General features: G+C 34.2%; 1 protein-coding gene across 2 annotated transcripts in view; it reads left to right on the top strand.

Moving 5' to 3' along the window:
• The window catches only part of LOC125069732 (protein split ends), a 75,073-nt gene that overhangs the window by 44,588 nt on the left and 6,158 nt on the right, over positions 1–24,327 (top strand). Inside the window, exons 3-11 of one of the 2 annotated variants that reach the window (XM_047679293.1) lie at positions 8,060–8,188; positions 10,709–10,964; positions 11,536–11,862; positions 12,027–12,317; positions 13,077–13,277; positions 13,533–13,651; positions 13,731–13,853; positions 14,293–14,431; positions 14,654–24,204. In XM_047679293.1, coding sequence (XP_047535249.1) covers positions 8,060–8,188; positions 10,709–10,964; positions 11,536–11,862; positions 12,027–12,317; positions 13,077–13,277; positions 13,533–13,651; positions 13,731–13,853; positions 14,293–14,431; positions 14,654–24,204 — 11,136 coding nt within the window. Of the gene's footprint in view, positions 1–8,059; positions 8,246–10,708; positions 10,965–11,535; positions 11,863–12,026; positions 12,318–13,076; positions 13,278–13,532; positions 13,652–13,730; positions 13,854–14,292; positions 14,432–14,653; positions 24,205–24,327 lie in introns of both variants that reach the window. The other variant, XM_047679292.1, reaches the window with a different exon arrangement.

Here is a 24,327-nt window from a genome sequence, read left to right as displayed (position 1 = left end):
AAATTCGGCTTCTACAAATAATAAGTAGGGTGTATGAGACATACATACCATATGAAATTTATTACCTTGAGACGTTGTCGTAAATATTATATAAAATTTAGTTTTTTTAGTTAAAGTCGTTTTAATTTTGGGAATTAGAATAAAATCATATTTTTTTATATTTAACATTCTGTTAAGCATTAAAATATTTAAATTGAGTAACTTTTGGTTTAATATTACAGCAAAATTAGGTATTCAAAGAAGGTATAAACATAATAATTTAAGTAAATTTTGTGCACCTGCTTATTGTACAGTTGGTAAGACCTTGACATGTTTGTAATGAAAGGGAATTGGCGGTTTAAAATATAGGTATTCGTACGAGATAGTAGCGCCGCCTCCTAGCCTCCACAATTGTTCATGACATGTTAAACTATTAAACACAAATATTTACTTGTTGTTGTTGTAATGTAAAAGAAAAACGAAATGAACAAATTCAAACGTTTAAATTTAAAGCGAGCGTAACTGCGATGCGTAGCTACTTGCGATTGATATATGACGACCTCCGTGGTCGAGTCCTACCCTGCCAAGTCGATATAGAAAAAAGTTCATTAGTTTTCTATGTTGTCTTGGGTCTGGGTGTTTGTGGTACCGTCGTTACTTCTGATTTTCCATAACACAAGTGCTTTAGCTACTTAAATTGGGATCAGAGTAATGTATGTGATATTGTCCAATATTTAAAAAAATAATAATAAAGTAATTGTTGTCTGTTAGTGTCGCTCTCTCAATTATGGCTTGACCGATTTGAATATTTTTTGTTTTGTTCGCTTTATTAGAGGTGGTTTTAAATAAAAAAAATATATGACTCACCTGTATAATGGTCCAAGCGATACCCAAGAGACCTGATTACTGCTACGATCATAGGTCTGACACCCACTATTCGCAACTGATCGCTAGAACAGTTGCGAATAGTGGGCGATCTAGAGTTATGAAAGTCAAAGGACAAGATAACAAACAAGACAATATGTCAAAGGCGATATAGCGCATCACTTCATTTGCTATTCACGAAGGACATTACAATAGTATATTTGGCAGTACATCCAGATAAATTTAACTATGAGAGTGCAGCGGACAGAGCAGCACGGCCACCGTGCACTTTCCTATGAGATGAAATGGCTAGTTAATACGCATTCAGTGTCGGAAACAAAGAACATAACTTGAAGAAAATCCTAATATATTTTCTTCAGATGCTCTGATTTACACAGTTTAAATATAAATTGTAGGGGATGCGAAGTTCGACGGGTCATTTGGTAATCTATAAAAATAAAATTATAAAATAAAATCGCCTCCTGCTCCTGTCTGTATATCGGCTATCTTCTCCTAAACTTCCCAAGGAATGTTTATGTAATTTCCACTAATAGAAAAAGCAATAAACGAGATAGGCGGCTTGTAAATATATTGGACAAAATGGTTGAACGATGGCGGTATCCAAAAAAAAAATCGTACGCTTATAAGGTACGAAACGCTGGCGAGACATCAAATGTACAGCAAGTCAGTAAAGTCCACGACAGCATGTGTGTATTTTATAAGGTACACTCAAAACAAATATTTTTATCTAATATTTGTAAAAAACTATAGGTTAGATCATCTACAAAATTTTCACCAATTAATTATTAATCCTTATTTAGGTTAACATGAAAGTTACCTTTGGTATTTAATAAAGATTAAAATTGTTTTACTATTATAATTAATATTTTAGAAGATATCACCATTTCTAAATTATGTAAAACAAAAGAAATCGTTCACTGCGAAATTGGTCGTCCGATAACTGATAAACTGATAATTGTTACAATTAGTGTTGCATATCGATAGTCCACTATAGGTAGACAATCGATAGTCTATCGCCATATATAAAGATAGTCGATAGCCAGTTATTTTTCGATAATATTACTTTCACACGATAAGTTATTTAGTAGGCCAGGTAACGATATTATATTTTAATAAGTTTAATTAAATTTGCGCCAGAAAAGTGTATAAGAATTAATTCATTTAGAAATTTATCTTCGATTTATGAAAAGTACATTAAAGTACCCTGTAGTTTAAAAATTGGATGTCTTCTAGTAGAAGTGTAAAATTTACATAATTACATACGACCATCGATGTCAAAATACGCCTTTTAAAGAAATAACAATATTCAATGGTAAATTTAGGGTCTCGATTCAAAAAACATTAACGAAAACTTTGACTTCGTCATTATCCTTTTCTCAAAATTCATTCAAAGACTATCGATGGTATCAAAAGTATTGCTTACAGAGAGCTGGCAATAGTGTCGATAGTATCGATAGTGTCGCCGCTATCAATAGTATTGCTCATGGAGAGCTTTCGACACTATCGATAGTATTGATCAAAACGATACTATCGATATCCTGAACAGTTTTCGAGGTCAACTATCATCGTTTGCAGAACTATCGATCGTTTGACTATCGATAGTTCTGCAAACCAGGTTACAATAAAATTTTGACCTTGGCAGTTCCAAAATCCAAATATGAATCTATAGGCCGTATATTTTTATCTTTATTTCTCAATAAAATTATTATTCATACTTCTCATTTCACCCTACGTCATGACGTGCAAATAATTACGTAAACGATGATACGGGGTCATTATGACCTTAGTTAGTTCAGATAAAATTTAAATGAATTGCATAATTTCAATGTTTTTTTAAATTAAATTATAGACCTTCAAACGAATATTACTATTAAAAAAGAAACGTTTATTGACATATTCCATGATATATTCAAATTCAACTTTGGAAACACAATATTCATAAATCTGCTCTTTTCTCATGTTAACATCTAAATGTTAACATCTTGCTGCTCCTGGAAAAAGTAAAAAGTGTTCTATACGGAGCTTCCATCACTTATATAAGGCTTACTAAAAATCACATGATTCACAATAATGAACAGAAAAGTCAAAGTACCCTCTTTGTAATATCAATGTTATCAATACAATTCAAAAATAAATTAAATCTTATTATTATTATTACAGAATTGATTAAAACATACAATACATAATGTAAGCCTTTTTTTTAGTCATCTAATTATTTAATAATTTCTTACTTAATCTGTCACATACATATTATAGTAGAGAGCCGCTCACAGGAGTTTTTTTTTCTATTTTTCAGTTATTCTTTTCTCGGAAAAGTGTTGAGTTCAGGGATTTAGAGTAGATATATAATTGTCATCGTTTTTATTTTATCATCATAAATTATTTTAAATTTGATAACTGATGTTTAAGCAACGCAATTACTTACCGATGGTAGGTAAAACCTCTTGTTTGTATGTTTTATAGTTTATTTGGGCACAATGAGGTACCCGAACACGATTTAAGTAGTAGCGCGACAAATTTGGGCATAGCACAAACTTCGGGCACGCTTGGTCGGGCGGCTTGTGTTATCTATCTAGTCTACTCTAAATCTGTAGTTTTTATTTATTTCATTATTTAATTTCTAAATGTATTTATTAATATAAGAATTAATAACATTAAGTGCTTAAATATAAACAAACATTAATTAAAAATTGTTACTGTATAATAATAAAAAAATAAATCTTGATCGCGTGGAATGGTGGCAAGAATGTTAGCAGCATTTCCCCGTTGACTCGCAATTCCGATCCTCTGGGCTAAAAACAAACCAGCCCTCCTGTCACCAGTGGAGGCAATAAGGCGAGGTGTTATACTTTTGATGAAGCTTTTTGCACTACTACTCCAAGGGCCAAGTGTTTCGACAGCAAATGAAACAAAAATAATATATAATTTGACATAAGACACGAATATTTAGATCTTTTTTTTTGCTTCAGCTTTTTACGTAGCGGCAGTGGCTCTTAACTTTGTTTCTCGGATATGAGACGGGGCTATCGTGTCAGCGCATGTAGCGTCCCACACAAGGACCCGTCCTCGTTCCCAGGGAACCAATGTTAATCTATCAGGTCTCTTACCATCATCATGACTAATTCCACGAGGCTCAGTAAGAGCGATGTCGAAGAGGGACGTCGATGGTGGCATGAGCCCTTTTTATTGTGTCATTAAGAGAACCATGCCGGAAAAGCCTGCCTGAACTCCTTGGGCAAGAGAGACCATGTAAACCGAAAGAGTCAACACGGGCATCTGTGCTCGGAGCACAGCGGTGTTCCCAGTCGGAGACCAATCGATATGCGGAAACATTAATTATCTAAAAGAGTCCCAAGATTTTTAGAGGGTAATGAATTCAACTTGACTCTTTAGTTAATAATGCTAGAAGCCTGGCACGGTTTTGGGCACTTATTAAATTTTGTGTCAAACTGTGTAGTGTATCGTGGACCAATGGCGAATCCCAAAGTTTTTGTTTTGTAACTTCCTTAGGGGGATATCATCATTAGGGAACTAATGTTATTGGGAGTTAAATTGACCGTAAAAAAACACATTTTGAAAAATTTAATTTAAAACCAACTTTATCAAATTGTTCTTTAATTTTAATTAAATCTTCAATAATATAATCTATTTTACCTCCTATAGTTCCATCATGTAGGTACCATATATTTAATTTAGATTTTAAATTTGTAATGAAGTTATGAATACCTAAGCTAAAAAGATCAGGGCTCAATGGATCTCCTTGCTGAAAGCCTTCGTTAGAATGTATTGTAACTTCGCAAAAAAATAATTTCGACGGTGAACTATATAACATTGCCAAACGTAAGGGTAAATTTCAGGCAGATTAGAGAAGATTTCGTTAAGCAAGGCTATTTAAGGAGTTAAAAGCATTCATTACATCAACTTTCAGAAGCAACTCGGCCTCGTTTCCTTTTATCTAATCTGTAGTTGAGTTATTAGAGAATATGAAATTCTCAGTATCTCGATATTTCAATGGTAGGTCCTCCCAACAAATTCTCAAAATGTACCATGCTTATATCCCCATATTTAGTTTTTAGTCACCTCTTATTAAAAGGTTTTACAGTTACACAAAGCTATTTTACAGAAACATTTATTTTTATTAATTTACATAGGTATTATAATATTCATTTTGTAATATTGAGTTAAATATTCCGTCAAAACTTTTTGCTTTAGGTTTATATTATTTTGCACCTGATTTATGTAAATTATGAGGAACTATTCCAACTCGTTTTTTATAAGTAAAACTTCCCCTGTAACTGCTTAATTAAAATTAAATGTTTTACCACTAATTATTATTAAACTTTTTTGTGTACGAATTAAAAATTAATCAAATTTTTCAAAATCAATTTACTATTTACTTAAAAATGAGTTCAAAAGGTGCTTTTAAAACTTTGGTACATATTTCGTTTCCACCAGTCAAAGACTGTAAGTATACAATCAAAAAAACAAAAATCGTAAAATATTTTAAAATTAAAATATTGTCCTTTGTTTTTGATCTATTTTAATTTTAATAGTTATTTTTTCCTTTATATTTGTAAACGTATACGAACAAGCAGCCGACTCGAATTGTTGTCGTCGTTGTTGTTGTATTTATTTAGAAACTTAGTTTCTGTCCGCGTATGCAAGGATAAGGCAGTTACTAAGTTAGGTTAGCCAAGAGACAATCTATACATATAATAAAATTGGAGTGTCTGTTTGTAATATTAAAATTACCGCGTTTTACTAAATACATATGTATGTATACACGGTACATATACCTAAATATATATTTTTTTCAATTTTTGTGTGTCCGTCTGTCTGTCTGTTTGTTCCGGCTAATCTCTGGAACGGCTGGATCGATTTTGACGGGACTTTAACTGGCAGATAGCTGATTTAATAAGGAATAACTTAGGCTACATTTATTTTAGAATTATATGTAAAATAATAATAATATTTTTGTTAAATTCAAACACGAACGAAGTCGCGGGCACAGCTAATGTATAATTCTGGAAATCAAAGCATGATTACTTCTCTACTTTAAATTTTTCGGAATATTTATTTATTCGGCAAGTAGTATACGTGAATTAATTAATTGTTACCATCTGCGTGATTGGTTTGAACATTAAAAATATAGGGATGTCTAAAATTAAATACTTTTTGCTTTCTTTAAGTGAACTAGCGAGAAAAAAGGGAAAGAAACAGAGGGAGGAAACTCAGCACAGTTACTTGATTGTATAAGACGAGTAGTTATATAATATAATTGATAATGTTGATTCTCTGTTGTTGTCGTTCATTTTTCTTTTAACCTGGGATAAGTTTAGAAACAGATTACTTGTTTCGTGTCGTTGATCAACTTTATCGTAATATTTACTATGCATGAATTTCAATTACGTTTTTATGCATAAAAATAAAATAATAGAACTATATTTCCTTCACTTGCTTATTAAATGTGAAAAATCGGTTTGAAAAGAAAAACACCTCGGACCTGAGAAGAACCGGCGAATGAAATACAGCGACTTTTTTAAATTTCAAGTTTATCTTTTTTTGGTTTCATTACAATGACATTTATTTTTTATTTTAAATATAATAGCCTGATATATATTATTTCATTCTCAATCACGGCTAAAAAAACATTATTATGGGAATATCCTTTATTGCACAAAAGTTCCTTTGCGATTCTTTTTAATTTTACAACTCTTAATGACTCCAATTAATATATTAGAAAATATTATAGGAAAAAGACCACTGGTGATTCTTATCATTTTCGTGCATTTGCGCTGTGCTGCGACCATTCAAATAAAAGATAATTTTCAAATGCTCTTACATACGAATAAAACTAAATACAAACCACTGTTCCTTTTATGGTCGGCGTAGCCTTGCAAAGCCGGGATGCGGAATTCAAAAGTATTTATAAAAATATATAAATTTAAAAAAATATGTGCAATCTGAAGTATTATTGGAATTATTAAGTCGTTTTCTAGAACTAGCAATCTATGTTCAGTGTTTATAAAAGTTACATTATTAATTTCCTGTGTTTTTGTAATGTTTGGCTTCGGTAAGTACAAAAAGGTGCTAGGTGCTAAATAGTGACTAAATAATTGGTAGATATTAGGACTTGAAGTCAGTTTTGACAAATTACCTTTACTCTAGCAATTATTTAATTGCTATAATATACATATTCTTATAATTCTTATAAAGAAGTAGGGTTTATTTTCAATTTAAGTAAAACTTGAACATTTTGTAATGTTCTCAAAGTATTAATAATATTATTATGGGAAAGGCATATTATTGTCATTTATCATAAAACATAGATATCGCACATGTTTTCTTATAACACGTCTTTTAATCGTTTATTCGATGAGACCGTGTGATCCTCGCTGATTAAATTTCTAAACAACGATATATGTTCAAATTCATTTAAGTCTCAGCCTTGTACTTTAAATGGAAACTTTAATTTATTTAATTATTTTTTTATTTGGATACTATTTTTTAACGAGTTTAGGATTGCTTAACCCTTACGAATGTGTTCAAATTAATTTAAGGTCAACTTTTTTGACAAAATGTTATGATCGTTATTGAATGTTTAGTTTCTTCATAATATATAAATACTATTACTTGGTTACTACCAACTTACTAATTTTAATTACTAACTGATTTAACTTAACCAGGTTTTATTTAGTAGCACGAAATATTTGGTTTAAAAGTAAAATTTATCCAGAGAAATACACAAAATAATTAGCTTGTGATAGTGCAAAAACCTTCATTTAAAGTATAACAACTCGGTGTTTTTTCAGTGATGATGATAGGATGGTTGGTTAATTTTTTGCCTAAATGATAGAAAATGCTATTCAACAGAATTGTGTGTGAAATGAATATAGGTCGCGATATTTTGTAAAAATAGTGTACGTATTGCGGAAACTTATGATTTATTACTATGAATTTATTTTCCGAGTACAGCTCAAGTCAAGCAGTTGTAAGAGAAATCTGAGTTAAGTTCAACACATAAGTGACAGTGGGCACTTTTTGGCGGACTGTGTTATCATTGCAAAACTGTTATTAAATTAAACTTTAAGTCATTTTTAATTAAGGCGACCATAAACTGATCTGGTATACAGGTACAAGTAATTATTTCGATTGGTACAGCCTTATAATTATCATAATTATTGTATTGTTTCAGAGGGGAAGAGAGTGCTGGTAACGCGTGTGCGATGGCTGCGTCGGCTGCGGCGCCGGCTACTTGGCGAGGCACCAACGACAGCGCGACTGAGTTCTGCCGTCGTGGTAACACCCCTGCGGCATACGGCAGGTACCAGAGGAACAGCTCCACAGCACCATATGCTACGCCCCCTTCAAATGTTGAAAGGTTTAATATAAAACAACGTGATCATATATCTTCATATTCGAGCATGGCGATGGGTCAACGCGTACCTTATTGAGCTATTATATTTTAATTTCGCTTGTCAAATATTCAAAGGTGCTTTGGTGAGTCGGGTTAACTATATGGTAATCTAAAAATTGAATAGAATTCATAGAAGTTACTTTGCCTTTATTTATAAATTCACGTGTTTATAATTTCAAGTCAATGTCACCTGCCACGAGAGGATAGTTTTAAAATGTAAGAGGGTTGTAATCGATCTAAGAGAATAAAAACTTAAAACTCAAACATTTATACATGTTAATTTAACTTTTTTTTTGACGTAGGGATCTGATCCCGCGTATCGGTTGGTTAAATTAAAGTTTCTAAGTATTAGTAATAAATTTTGAATGTATGACTTTTTGTATGTACCGAGAAAATCCTACCAAATATTTAAGGTTTTTCATTTTATATCTCGAAATCGAATACATAATTATATTTAAAAAAAAAAAAAAACAAAATTTATTCATGTTATCATTTATAAGTATGTTTAAAATAAATACATATAAGTTTCACTAATATTTATAAATTTTATCAAGGCAAACAATGGTTATAATTTTTGTAATATTTTTGCCATCTTTTTAAGGAAAGTTTTTACTAGCACTCGTTTACTTAGATAATAGATAATCGCATTAGTAATAGGTACACTATGCTGCGATAGAATTAAGTTTGCATCGTGTTTTTGTTGCTTTCTACATGAGTCGACGGCGCATGTGAAAAATTTTTCATCTTCCTATATAATTTTATACTTTTACTGACGCTTAAAATGCTAAACATTATTAATTTATTGTGTAATAGCATATAATCGTTATAATAGAAAATATATTTTAACTAAGTAATTGTTCTAGAATTTAGTTAACGATTGTATTTTATTACGATTATACTTTACGTCCTCGGACGACTTTATTCTACTTACTTAACGTCCATATGTAGTGTGTACGTGGGCATCGTGAATAACAAGACAACCTTTGAAAAAATATTAATATATTTGTAAATAGTCACATATCAAAGACAAGACAAGAAGTCACTAAATCGTTGACACTCTTAGCAGTTCTTAGGCAGGTCGCGGCAAAAGTAACTGAACTGAAAGCACGCCAACCACTCGCCAGTAAATAACATAAACATGAAGGCGCTCTGCAGTCTGGCTGGTGAGTGGTTGGTGTGCCTTATATATATAAAATCAGATAATGTTAACATAGATGTAATTAAAATTACCCTTAGGATTATTAAAAAATTGAGAGCAACGAAAAATATAGATTCTATACATTTGCAGATGTTGGAGTAAATATTAATTAGCCTGCATTTTGCATGTAGTATACTACAACAATAACATATATAATAATAACATGGGTAACATGCTTTAGGCTCTACCTTGAATATCGTTACATTTCGTTCTACTTACATCATGAAAATCTTTGTCACCATGTCAGATTTAATCGGAATTATCATCAAATCGGCTAATTTATACGTCTGTGGGAATTAGTCTGCCTGAAAACATATTCATGAAGTTTGAACACAGTCAGACGCTATATTTACTATACTTATTCAATACATAAGTTTTACTAGTGTCAAAGATTTACCATCCAAGAAGAACCGTTGCTAGTAACGCAGCGGGTTTTTTTGCCACAAATATTTTAATAGGTACATATGTTTTACAATAAGATAATAAAACATATTTTTGTTTCAAATAGCATAAAAGGCAAACATTTTATTCACAAGTTGTGTTATGGTCTATAAAGTTGTACAGCTTTAACATAATGTTTTTCAATTATATTATATATATATAAAAAACTCAGGTCCCCAACTATGCCGTTAGTACGTAAGGAGGAACGAAACAGGTTAAAAAACTTTTTTTATGAGTAGTTAAGTAGCTCATTATAGTATGCGAAAAAAAACTTTTCAATCTGTAAATTATATAGTGAAGTCAGTGAAAGAAGGCACAATATTTTTATTGGTCGGACACATCACCCGTTTTTGTTGTAGAGGGGAGGGTAATAAGTACTCAATGTCTTTTCGCTACTATTATAACGTGTATGAAAATAACAAACAAACTCATTTTTGCATTTATAATATTAATAAGGATTTAAATTAATAATATTGACTGCTAATTGCTTATACTTAAATAACATTACGTTATTATTAATACTAATTTAATAAAATATCGTTTCGATTTATTGTACTTTTTTAGGTGCGATCGGATTCTTTTGCTTTCTAGTTTTTATTAAAAAATAATACATATACATATTTTAAACAAGCTTTTATTTATTTTAACAAAAACTAAACAAAAAAAAATAGTATTGAAACTAGTAAAGTTTAGTTGAAAGATTTGAGCTATATATACTAACAGGTGTAAAAGTTAAATAAGGGACCGTAATAAAAACAACGTCAATTTTGTGTGATTTATGGTTGCAGGACGACACCTCATCACCGATGGTACGCAACCGGGGCCGGCGGGGCGGGCGGTACGGGCGCTGCGGGCGGAGAGAGCACGCCCAGTACGCCCGGCGGCGGCACGGAGCGGCGACGAAGGCTCTCAGGCTCGGGCTCGTCGCGCTCCGAGTCCAGCTCGCCCGAGCCCAGCGATACGTCGCGTGCGTCCACGCCGGCCACGCACCACCACCCGCAGCACCACAATGCGAGAAGAACGCCTCCGCCGCATCCGCATCAGGTTAATTAATATAAAACATAAGCTATATTACATTTAATTTAGGAAAATATAATTTTATCTATTACGGATATTTGTGTGAAAACCAATCAGGTTTACTTGGTGTTAAATTTTGTGCAAGCCTGCCTGGGTAGGTACCACCCACTCATCATATATTCTACTGCCGAACAGCAATATTCCGTATTGTTGTCTTACGGTTTGAAGGGTGAGTGAGGTCATAGAATCTTTGTTTCCAAGGCGGATTGGTGTTCTTAGAAATGCTTAATATTTCTTACGGCTCCAATGTTTATGAGTGTTGGTGAAACCTTACTCTCAGGTAGTCAATATGCTCGCCCGACTATATATTTGAAAAAAAAAATGTATGTAACAAATGTAGTTAAACATTTGAAAGATGTGTGTTGAAAATTCAAAACAATGATATGAGTGGGATACTTGATCTTGTACAATTATAATGCACGGTTCTTATTATTCAGTATAGATTAGTCCATATTTGAAAAAATAATATTTTACTAAAAATAAACATCGATTAAAATTCATGAAGTTTAATTTACTAGTGGTTTTATTTACATTGCAGTGGCCATCAACGGCGAACGGAAGACCTCTTGCGATATGTGTAAGAAATTTGCCGACTAGATCGACCGATAGCTCACTTAAAGATGGTCTTTATCATGAATACAAAAAACATGGGAAGGTGGTGTGGGTCAAAGTGGTTGGTCAGAATGCTGATCGCTATGCGGTTGTCCGTTTTAAAAAGCCGTCCGACGTAGAAAAGGCACTAGAAGTGTCTCAAGATAAGCTTTTTTTTGGTTGCAAGATCTCAGTGGCACCTCACCAAAGTTGCGACGATGATGCGGAGTCGGCGAAACCTTATGAGACTGATATTGATGAATACCATCCGAAGGTGGGCACATTTTTGATATTTCACTTTTCATAGATTTTAAACACGCATTTGATATCCCGGTCAGGCCGTATAATATCCTCCATGGCAGCAAACCTCCAGAAGTAGCCGATCGTGCAGGAGAATGTATAAAACACATGTCTCAATTGTTTTTTTTTTTGGCACAGGCAACAAGGACGTTATTTATCGGAAACTTAGAAAAAGATGTAACCCAGCAACAATTAAGAGATAAGTTCAAGCACTTTGGACGTATAATAGAAATCGATATAAAGAAGGGAAGCGGCGGCGGAGCGGGCTACGCGTTCTGTCAGTACGCGTCCATCTCGAGCGTTGTGGAAGCGATCCGGGCAATGGATGGCGAGTACGTTGGCAGCTCACGGGTCAAGTTAGGTTTCGGGAAACCAGTCGCCACTACCTGCGTTTGGGTCGACGGCCTCACGGAGCACACGGAAAAGCAGGTTAATATTGATATTTATTTTAAACATGCTTCATAAATTAAATTTTCATTCAGTCACAAGCTCTTCAAGTTTTTAAGCTTAAAGTAAGCTAGCAAGTTTGAAAGTTTTTTTATTAGTCGGCTTCAAAAATAAGGATTCACCCTTTTTTTTTGGTCTTCTCTCAATAACCTCGTCGATTGACATCTTTCTTTAAGTTAGTAACAACTAAAACATTAAAATTAAACTGTTACATTTAAAATTAACTAATATTACATTAATTAGATTAAAAAAATGTTTTGTTATTGTAAATATTATTTTTAAGTTTTTAGTTGAAGTGTAAATTCAGACAAGATTTGGAAGTCGTAAAATTTTAATATCAATGTTAGTACACAACATAATTTATCCTTTGTGGAAAATATAGAAATATTAAACATGATATCTAATGTATCGAATTTATTGGCGCAAAGTTGGCGATTATGGTATCTATACTTTGACGAGGAGTAAGGTTTAATAAATAGATTAGGCTGAATTATCGATACCGTTACTACGTTAGCGATTTCTGTTGACAAAGAAAATTTTTTTTATCATCTGAAATATGTTTTACTAGTATTCGTTTGGGTCGGTCCGCTTAATATATTATACGATTCTATATAAAGAACAAAGTACCGCAGACCTCCGAGAAATTGTAACCATCGAACGCTCGTAGTTATAACCGTGCCACCGAAAGCGTTCGGTTCAAAGGCAGTCCGAGCAGAGATCGAAGGTCCGCAATGGTCGCAGGTGCTGGGCGCGGTGTCGCGGTGCGGCGCGGCCACGTCGGTGTGCGTGGACCGCGCGGCGGGCGCGGCGCTCGTGCACTTCGAGCAGGCGGCGGCCGCGGGCGGCGCCGTGCGCGAGCTGCGCCGCGTGGCCGCGCAGCTCTCCGCCGCCGAGCCCGACCATCCGCGCCTCTGCGTCGACTACGCTTCCAGAGAGTGCCAGGTCACACACATGGATCTATTGACCAATTGTGTAGAGTTAGGAATGAGAATTTTTTATTTTTGATGAGAAACTCCATAAAAGAGTGACGTTAAATCATCTTCACATAATATTGTCAGGAGTGCTATAAAGTTGTAAGAACTTCTCTCAACTTTTAGTCAAATTAGAATAGGCGAAATATTGCAATAGAACTTAGTCCAAACATTTAAAAACTCAGTAACAATTAATGCATAACTAAATAAACGTTCTTTTTTGCAGGAAGCTTTCTATGAACAATTAGAAAAACATGGCGGATCTGCGGCATTAGCGGGCACGGAAAGAGTAGTCAGCGATATTCCTGGTCGGTTTTTGCCGGCTACGAGGCACGAGTCAATACGGTTTGTGATTGTTTTTTTGTTGTATCGCATATTATAAATAGTATGCAAGCAGTAATATAATGTATATTATTATTTCAAGATTCGACGTAGGAGCACCGCGATCTCGAGCTCCGAGCTTCGGTCGTTCGTCCTCAAGAACACCCCGTTATAATGCACATGATCATTACGATCCTGCTGATTATGCTGCTGATCGAAGATACAGGTATACAGATAAAATACAAAATTAATACAAAAATCGTATTGAGTAATATATTTGGCAGTCTATATTATATGGTCTACTTGGCATTGGTATTAATTCTGTGTAGTATAAAAGAACTGGAGTCAAGTATAAATATCACAACTTGGACTTAAATTAATGTATATATTTATTCAAGTCATATATTATCTAAATTACAAATTAAATCTGTACTAATAATTAAAAAATATTTGGTTGTAAAATTAAAATTTATTAATAACATAAGACTTGAAGTAAAAAGACATGTAGTTATTAAAATTAGTTTTTTTAATTTTGAAAAACATTGGAATATATTTGCAGACAGGAATGTGTAGGAATAGATGTTGGTTCAGCAAAGAAAAATGACATTTCACAACAAAACAAGCTTTGAACAAAGGTTTACTAAATTAGAGTTTAATTATTCCAGGGTATATGATGAATTAGGTTCAAGTCCACAAACAGATGAAGCAACATATGAAGATAGACTTCAATCAGTTGTTGTATCGCCACATCGTGGACACAAACATCGACGTGACTCCAGTCCTGAGGAAAGAAAACTGTCAAAGGTTAGTCACGACATTATTTTTATTAGTAATATATCAATTATATATAGTTTATAATGGATGTCTGTTAAAATCTTATTACATATACCAACAATATTTCTAAAGAACAGATGTTATATTTTAGAAAACTTGTTTATAATATATTAAATTTATATTTAATTAATTTAAATACTAGTCGCTAATTTATGGATAACGCGACCTTAAAAGTAAAGTTATTTGTTTTAGGAAAGACATCGCAGCGCCGGCGCTGGATCGAGGCGATCGCGATCGGGATCGCGTGGTCACGTCTCTAGACGGCGACATCGACGCCGTCGTGATGAATCGGGATCTCGGGGTTCGCGAACATCGCGCGCTGGAACACCCCTACGCGATGAGCCAGACGCACCTCCCACTGAGCCACGTCGACCTCCTCGTGAACGACCACCTTTACCAATGAGTCTGCCACTACCGAAGTTCGCTGTGCAGCTACTACGCGCTGCACCCGCACAACCGCGCTCGCTTCCACCTCCCGCACCCGCTTCTCCGCCGCGACCGCCATCCGCATCGTCCTCGAGCGGTGGTTCCGCTCCACACTCTCCTTCACTCGAGGAGCGTATTCGCTCTCTTGACGAGAAGTACGAAAGGTGGACCGGCTCGCGCGCTCATGCCGACGCTCCTGATCGAGCCCGCCTTCGTCATCGTTTGCTCGAACTCGACGTCAACGAAGTGAAACCTTCGGAGGTCGTGCTCTCTTTACTTGCAAAGCGTTCCGTGTTTGATGAGGACTCGGAGCGGCTGGAGGGAGCGGCAAGGATTCCAAGTCCAGCAAGTAGCCCACATTCATTGCCAACGGCTGTGCCACGTGTGCTAAGATACCCATTTCCTGTGCACGCCGTAGCTGCCACGACGCTACCCTGTTCTGCAACGACAACGTCTGCTGCTAGTATGATTTCGTTGGGAGAGCCAGATGAAATTGAACGTATACATCCATTACCTCTGGAGAGAATAACCAAAATAACTGATTTTGAAAGTTTACATGAATCACGATTAAGAACAAGAACACCTTCCATTGATAGATCGGTATTAGAGTTTGCCGAGAAGAAACAGTCGCCATCTATTGAAAGAGACCGGGTAGAGACGAGAGCTGAATTGGATGGCGAACATGAAAAACATGAGAGCAAGAGAAGAAATTCGTCGATTTTAATCTTAGATGAAAACAAATCTTTAGCGAGCGATAAGATTGGTTTTGACAAGGCCAATCTGATTAGACCACTAGATCATATTTTTTTGGCGTCTCAGGAACAAAAATTGGATCAAAATATTTTGAAAGAAAGTCGGTGCCATGAAGAAAAAATAACAACCATTAAGAAAGAAGATAACGTCGAGGATAAATCTGTTCATAAAACCAGTGATTCATTAGTAAGTAAATATGAAAGAAATTGCTTTCGCGATGAAACTAAAATACGTAGTCAAGATGGTAAAGTAATAAAACAGGAGACAATTCAATTAGACATTCAAATGAATCCAAATGAAAAATATATTTTTAAGAGCGAATATGATACGAAAACTGAATCTATTATCCAAGAAGACATTAAACAACAGCTAGAGCAAGAAAGTAAAATGCATGAATCGAGTTTCCGAATGAAAAAAGAAACTGAACGATGTAAAGAAAAATCATTTCAAAACCATATGAGTAAAGAAACTGTGTCATATAAAGTACACTCAGCCAATCATCTCAATGCTATAAATTATGTGGAATTAATGAAAAAGAATTCAGAAACGAATCAGGATGGTAAATATAACGATAAAAATAATAAAGAAAAATGTGAACCTACTACAGCTTCTTTGCAAGAAGATAAAACTGGAAAAGAGAACATTGACTGTATTAGATCTATAGATAAGACAGTTGATGAATCAAAAATTACTAATAACCAATTGTTTTCACCTGATCGAACCACAACAGATAACGACAAGATACAGGAAGAAAATAACAAAAACGATCGTGATAAAATTAGACATAGTAGAGACCGTGTTGATAAAGACATTGAAAAAGAAAGATCTAAAAGTAACAAAAGTTTAAAAGTTGACAGAAATGAAAAAGAACGTAAATCAAAAGAAGATATTTTAAACATTAAATTTAATTCCGAGAAAATTGATAAGGTTAAGGCTGACAAAGAGGGTGAAAAGCTATTGGACAAACTTGAAAAATCTAGACATAATGATGACAAGAGTGCCCGTCATGAGAATCATAAAAAAGATAAAACTGAAAGGGATAGAAAAAGAGACCTGGTTGAAGTTGACATATTGACCAAAAGTTTAAAACGAGAAGAAAAACACAAACATGATCGGTCTAAAAAAGATAGCGATCCTAAACGAGATATGAAAAAGGAAACTGATAATTCAAAAAGCAGAAAGAGTTCGAGAGATGAATCTTCTAGAGATATTTGTCGAAAAGATTCTACAGATTCCACAACATCGAGAGCGTCTCATGACTCATTGAAATCAAAGGATTTGGATAATGCTGACATAAAAGAAGAGCCAAAAGCTCGGTCTAAAGGTGCTGATACAATTCATAAACATGAAGTTGATAAAGAAATATCGAAGTCTCATGACTATAATAAACTGGATACTAAACTAAAAATTAAAAGCGAAATTAAAGAAGAAAAAGAATATGGAGATCAACACTTTAAACATAAACTAAAAGAAGAAAAAGAATGTAGTGATCATAATTACAAGAATAAAGTAGATAATTACTTAGAAAATACAACAAAAACTAAGGCTGATATATCTGAAAAACAAAGACATTATTCAGTTGATTCACCTAATCTCGATTCTAAACGTAAAGAGCGACTTAATTCATGTTCAAGCTTACCGTCTCATATTGGTCATAAACGAAGAATGTCATCGCAAGATAGCATAGACTGTCTTAATGAAGACAATAAGAAAAGTCGTCAGGTGGAACGTCGCGAATCTAAAGATTCAAGGAGCTTAGAAAGACATAAGACTACTAAGTTTAGTAAAGGTCATTTCGCTAAGATAATTGAAAGTAAAACAAAAGATGATAAGAAAAATCAGGTCAAACCTCCAGATGATATGTTTCCTAATATAAAAGATTGTGATATTAAAGAACCCGGCATAGAGAAAAATAAAACTAAGAAAAGTCCGTCACAAGACAATGAAGATAAGTCGGTTGGAAGCTCGGATGCATCATCGGAATCGCTTCAAAATAATATTGATTTTCTTGCCACGTTAGAACTTAGATCCAGCGAAGAAGACGAAAGGCAAAAAGCAATGCGAAAAGAAATGAAAGAAAAGAAACGTATACAGCAGTTGCAGCAGATCCAAGAACTTCAAATGCAACAAGATGCTTTACAGCAAGCAGAAATTAGTAATAAGATGAAAGAAGATCGTAAGGTGAAAAACGATGACAAGAAAAAAGAAACTCGGGAAAAGCGAATGTCTACTGATCGTAAAAGTAGGGATGAACGTAATGATCCTAATAAAAGACGAAATCGTAAACAAGTTCAAAGTACAGACACCTCCGATTCTGACGAACCGAAAAAACACTCAATATTTGATATAATTGATGATGAACCGACATATATTTCCATGTATGACAAAGTTAAAGCTAGATCATGCAAGAATATGCAAAAACAGGAAGAAGAAAAACGCCAGGAAAAAATTAAAGCTAAATTTAGTCAGTTGAAACAAAGTAGAGCGAAACGAGAAGAAAAGAAAAGATCAAGTTGGGATGAAGATAGTGATTCTGAAAATGAACGCCGTAAATGTCACAAAGCTTCTATGGATAGTTCAACCGATGATGATCATATTGTAATACATAGCAAAAAGCGTGAGAAATCGCATGGTTCGAGTCTGGAATATGATCGAAATAGAACAAACGATTATTTTGATGTAGCAAGTAATGAAGAAGATTCCCGCAATAAGCTATCTCGTAAAAATTCACGGACTCGCATTATGTCAGATACGTCCGATGAAGAGAATGCTAAACGAAATATAAATAGAAGTCCTAATTTGATTGATAAAATAAAAAAAGAAATATTTTCAGATTCTGAATCATCCCAAAAATTCAAAGATATGGAACTTAAAGAATCAAGTGACGATAAAGTCAAGAAAACATCTCTTTTAAATTTATTCGGAAAAAGTGACAGCGAAGACAATCGAATTAAATCGAGCTTAGACATTGAAATTGATTATAGAATGACATTCACAAAAAACTATCCTAATGATTTATCATCTGAAAATGAATCTATTCCACCAAATCGAAATATATCTGAGATACGTAAAAAACATAAAAAGAAACAGAAGAAATATAAGTTTTCATTTTCTGACGAAGATACCAAGACAGAGACTGCTCATGAAACTACCTCAGAAATAGACACTAAACATAAAAATTCTGATAAAAGTCGTCGTCATAGCAATAAAAAAGAAAAACGAAAAGAGAAAATTCGCGAAAGTCTTGACACTGATGAACTACGAGATGAAAAAGTAAAAATTAAGAAGGAAAGACGTTCACCGCATCAGTCATATGACTTAATAGCTGAAACAGTTTCAAACAATAATAAAAAAGAAGGCAAGATGGAAGATATATTTGGTCCCCTTTCAGATGAGTCTGACAGAGATTCAGGAAACATAAGTACTAAAACAGAGTCTCTCCCTCTAGAATTTGAGTCACAGATATGTACGAGCAATGAAAAAGCTACGGCAAATAATGATGAGATAAAAATTAAAGAGAGAGATGATAGTAGACGAAAGAAAGAAAAAAAGAGGAAAGAAAAAAGATATTTCATTAAGGACGATGATAATAGCCTGGATGTCGATGCTGTTAGTAAGGCAATCGAAGCTCGTTTGTTTGCAGACAGTTCAAACATTGATGATAATCGAACTAAGACGGAAGGCTTAACCGAATTTGCTTCTAAAAAATCAGAAATTGAATTAAAATATGGAGATATAAATTATAAGAGGGAATCGATTACTTTAAATAAGTATAGTGATAAAAGCAAAAAAGAATCTAGAGAAAGAAAGAAAAAGAAAAAGAAAAATAGAGAAGAAAGACAAAGTCGTAAAGAACATCATCATAGCTATCATCATGAAAAAATCCCAAAAGTGGAGGGTACTTACATGGAAAATAATGTACAACTATCGCCTAAAACGATGTTGCTTGATATACCATTACCTAATGATATACAGAAAGTGGAATTGACTGATAAGTCGGATGATAGTAAGTCTCTATCTGAATCTCCAAGTTTACCAAGAATAACAGATAGTCCCCCATTCGTGAATCAATCAGACGAAAATAATGATATGAAAAATAATGAATGCGATACTCCTAATCGCTTAGTAGTAGATGATGGTATTGAAATTGATTATGATCTAACTAGGAATATTGAAGTTAATGATATTCCGATGCCACCTCCAATAGACAATATTGTACAAGATATCAGTGAAGTCCCATTACCTAAAGATCCACCACTTGATATTGAAGTAGATAAACAGACTAGTCTTACGTCTTTTAATCTTGAAAATGAAGAAGATACCGATGTAAAAATAAGTGAAGACGCAGTACGTAGTATACCTAATGTAGAAAAGGACACAGAAAAGCAATCAGAAAAAGGTATGAATGATTCACATTCCTGTAAAATTGATAAAAAAGTAGAAGAAAAACCTCGTGCAATTATTTCTCAAGAAGAAACAGAAGACGCCGTCGCTGCATTATTGGGTGAGAGTTTTGGCGGAAAGGTGAATACTTTTGATAATTGTTATGAAGAAGTGGAGAATAATACTGTTCATCAGATAGAAATTGAGAGTACACCTATTGAAAATGAATTAATTCCTGAAGAAGATGCAGAAGAAATGAGACAAGCTGTTCAAAATTTAAATGCAAGTGAAATGGAAATGAAGCCTGATACACCAGTTTCTGACAATGATTTACTTTTAATTGACACCGACACAGAAGAAACGGAGGAAACAAATTCAGACCCTATTGAAAGATTACCAGTAAACATTATAACCGCTAACCAATCCCTTAACAATAATACGAAAATAAGTCTAGCGCAAACTACAGAAATATCTAATATTATTGTGTCAAAGCCGAAGACAAATATAGTACAAACTATTACTAAAGAGTCAAATGAAATACCTAAAAATTCCATTGAATCTAAAAGTAAGCCGATTTTAACGAAGCAAGAAACTGTGCAACAAATAACATCTACTGCAACTCCAGTTATTACCTCTTGGACTTTATCAAACAATAAGTTGATAGAACAACCACATCTTCTTAATATTCCTGTTAGTTCAATACCAAATAGAGACAGTAGTGAAAACAAGCCTACTCACATAACGGCCAATATTGTTCAGATAAAAGCACCACAAAGTCAAAATATACAAGTAAACAATACTTTGAGGCCTATAATAAATTCAAATAGAGTGAATCCACCATATCAAGTTATAAACCAGATGATTAGACCTCAAGTATCTAGTATGCAGCCACCCACAATAAAAATTCCAGAACCTCATATTATATACCAAAAACCCCAAGGTATTGTTATTTCACCTAGAATGACTAATGAACAAATATTACTAAGCCCGAAGCCTAGTCAACAAACAGATCCCATGACTTCACCTCGCTTATCAAATATGGTAATAAATACTTCGCCACAAAACATAAATGCAGTTGGATTACCTTCCCCGACTGCTCTTCAACAACGATCTCCAGGTCAAGTAACTGTAGTTAGAATGCAACAACCACCACTTAGTCCAATACAAACTGTGCATATTCCTCATGGTGCTAGAACTATGGTTTCCCCTAATAGACCTAATTCAGTCCTAGTGCAAACACAAGGTACCCCAATACATTTCAACAGATTACCGGTGACACCAGTTCTGGCCCCTATTTCTAAACAAATAAACGCTAATAACGTCATACAACAACCCAAAGGAACCGGAGCGAATAATCAACAGCTGATGCACCAGCAAAAGATTATAGCAGGAGATTGCAGGAAAACGGAAAGTATTAATGATACAGCTAACATTATTTTGTCCCCAACAAGATTGCCACCAAATTCAAATCATACAGTAATGGCACCAAATCGTCTTATTCCAATGCAGAATGCATTACACGTTAATAATATCAATTCAGCGTTACATCTTTCTAATAAAGTATTATTAAATAACAAGAGTCAATTGATTGAAAAACGAGAAACACAAACGAGTAAATCTGAACATAACCACATACCATTTGTTTCTTCACCTATTATACACGTAGCTGGTGTTTCTCATTCAACCTCGTCTATTATACAAGGTACTGGTAAATCAAGCATTTGTAATTTTCAAGAAACTACCGTTAGTAGAGGACATGGATCAAATGTTATACATACTATAAATTCACAAAGATTGCTTACAACAAGTCCCATGACAAATGTTGTACAGTTGGACGCTAACAGAGGATCACCTTCTGTTTTATCCATGGCTACAATAAAGCCGGCGACTTCATTAGGTAAACCAGAACAGTCTAATTCCGTTGTAGTGACTACTTCAAGTCTTGGTAATGTAGTTATGACACCCTTACTACTAAAAAGTTCAAGCCCAAAAGCAACTATACGACTACATTCAAGAAGTGAAAGCGATCACGTTGATAACCATATGTCGATATCATTACTAAATCATACTCAGCGTGATCCTGATTCTCAAAACAAACAACACGACCAATTTGATAAAAAAATTGAGGCGCCTTGTAAAGAATTAAACTACGAAAATTCAGCATCCGCATCTTCTACATCACCTGTGGAAAATATAAGCAAATGTGAAACAGACTTCGAGGAATTATTAAAAGACAATACAAATGAAATCAAAATTAGTAATGATCCAGAAAAAAAAGTAGAAATAAATGTTGGTAAAAATATCACACTAATCCCACAAAGTCATGATAGAAAAGAAAGTGCAGATTATGCCGCTAAAGATAAAGAAGAAGTTACTACTAATACCAATATACCAATGTCAAAACAGACTTTGAGCCCGGAAATACCAAAAGCTAAAAATGACAATGAGTTTTCAACAACATTTATTGAAAAGTCAGAAAATATTTCGAAAGAAAATGATTTAAAATTTACAAGTTTAAACAAAAATGATGAAAATTTACCTAACATACAAGAAAATAATGATAAAATTAACGCATCTTACGATATTAATGAAAATTCAAAAAAATCCGATTTAAGAGAAGACAAAGAACCATTTTTTGGGTTAATTACTAATCATAATCTAAATGTTAATAACGATACAAAAAATATTGAAGAAAATGAATACTGGACAGCTAAAGATGTGAATATTGAATCTGTCATTAAAAAAGTAGATTCCTTATGTAATGAGCATTTAGATGAAAAGAAAGATGATATTGACGAAGTAAGCAACCTTATCACAAAAGGATCAGATATTTCTAAAACCGAGACAAATTTATCAATTGACTCGGTTGATCAACAAGAATCCAATAAAGTGGAACCACCCAAAATAGAATCTTTAAAACACATAGAGAACAAAGAAGAAACATGTCATGAAAGTCATTTAAATGAGGAATCTGTTATAGAAAAAACAACACCTACTGGAAAAAGGGGGGGTCGAAGTGCTCGTGGTAAAAGAACAGATAAAAATCAAGACCGAGTTCAAACTCGTCAGATAAATAAACCATCTAGAGGGAGTTCAAAACGTGGCAGGGGCAGGCTAAAAGTGGATAAAAAAATAAAAAATTTGGTAACTAGTAATTTAAACAATATGCCAGGTGATGTCTATGATTTTCACGAAGACTCTGGAGATGAAACCGTAACATCACCCAATAAAACTGAAGTAAGACCCCGCTTAATTTTGACTATAAAAAGTCCACTGTCTGGGCATTCGAATGCAATTGCAACATCAACTCTTAGTATAACACAGAAAGATCAAGTGAAAGGTATAGAGAAATCGAAAGAGGAAAAAATTGAAGTTTTTGCATCTCCTTCAGCAAATACTCGAAAATCCAGACGTCTACAGGAAAAGGATATTCAACGAAGCACTGTTGATGACGTTATTGATGATGTAATCAAAGGTTCTACCGTTCAATTTAAGAATAATAAAGAAAGTAATAAAAAAAGATCTACAAGATTAAGTGGCGCTAAAACGAATATTGATAAAGTATCTCAATGTGACACAAGAAAGTCTCCAAGAGGAGTAAAAAGAACTAGAGATAGGAGTCTGTCTGATGCCTCATTAGATAGCAGCGATGAAAATGCTAAAAAGGATGACGCAGTTAAGGAAACTAAAATTGCAAAATTAATCGAACCAATTGCTCCTTCTAAGATTGAAACTGAAACTACGATCAAAATGACAACTACCACTTCTACAGTCGTTGTTCCACCATCTAACAATCCAACTCCTATTATGAAACCGCCTAAGAAAATGATATCTGAGATAAGCGCCAAACTAGCAAGTGCCTTTGAAGCAGCTGCAAATGCGACGAATCGGGTCGGTGGTGCTTCTCCGATAGTGCATGAACGGCCGCTTCCGTTATCCGAGCGACAACCGGAAATAGAACGAATCCTACCACCCGCCGCCGATCTCTCCCCTGCTGCACCTGGTGAGGTTGTCGTAGGAGATGCCGGATATGTCCGCCGCATCGTCGACAATGTACCGTCTAATATGATGCCGGTCGGTGCAACCGAGGCTACAGACGCGCGTGTCCAATCGCCGGCCCTTCCACATCGTCCACCATCCGTACATCATCCGCCCGACCGTGTCACACCAATTCTCGTCAGGTAAATTCCTCTCACTATTAAAAAAATTATATAATCTATTTTACTTGACTCATTTAATAAAGTGATTGTCACACTTTCCATAAAAAAAAATTAAACATAAGATTCTCGACTAATAAACGAAAT

The sequence above is a fragment of the Vanessa atalanta genome, chromosome 16 (genome assembly GCF_905147765.1).
Source record: "Vanessa atalanta chromosome 16, ilVanAtal1.2, whole genome shotgun sequence".
In the NCBI taxonomy this organism is placed as follows: Eukaryota; Metazoa; Arthropoda; class Insecta; order Lepidoptera; family Nymphalidae; genus Vanessa; species Vanessa atalanta.
The sequence above is the reverse complement of the archived record's forward strand: the minus strand, read 5'-3'. Positions and strand labels throughout refer to the sequence as shown.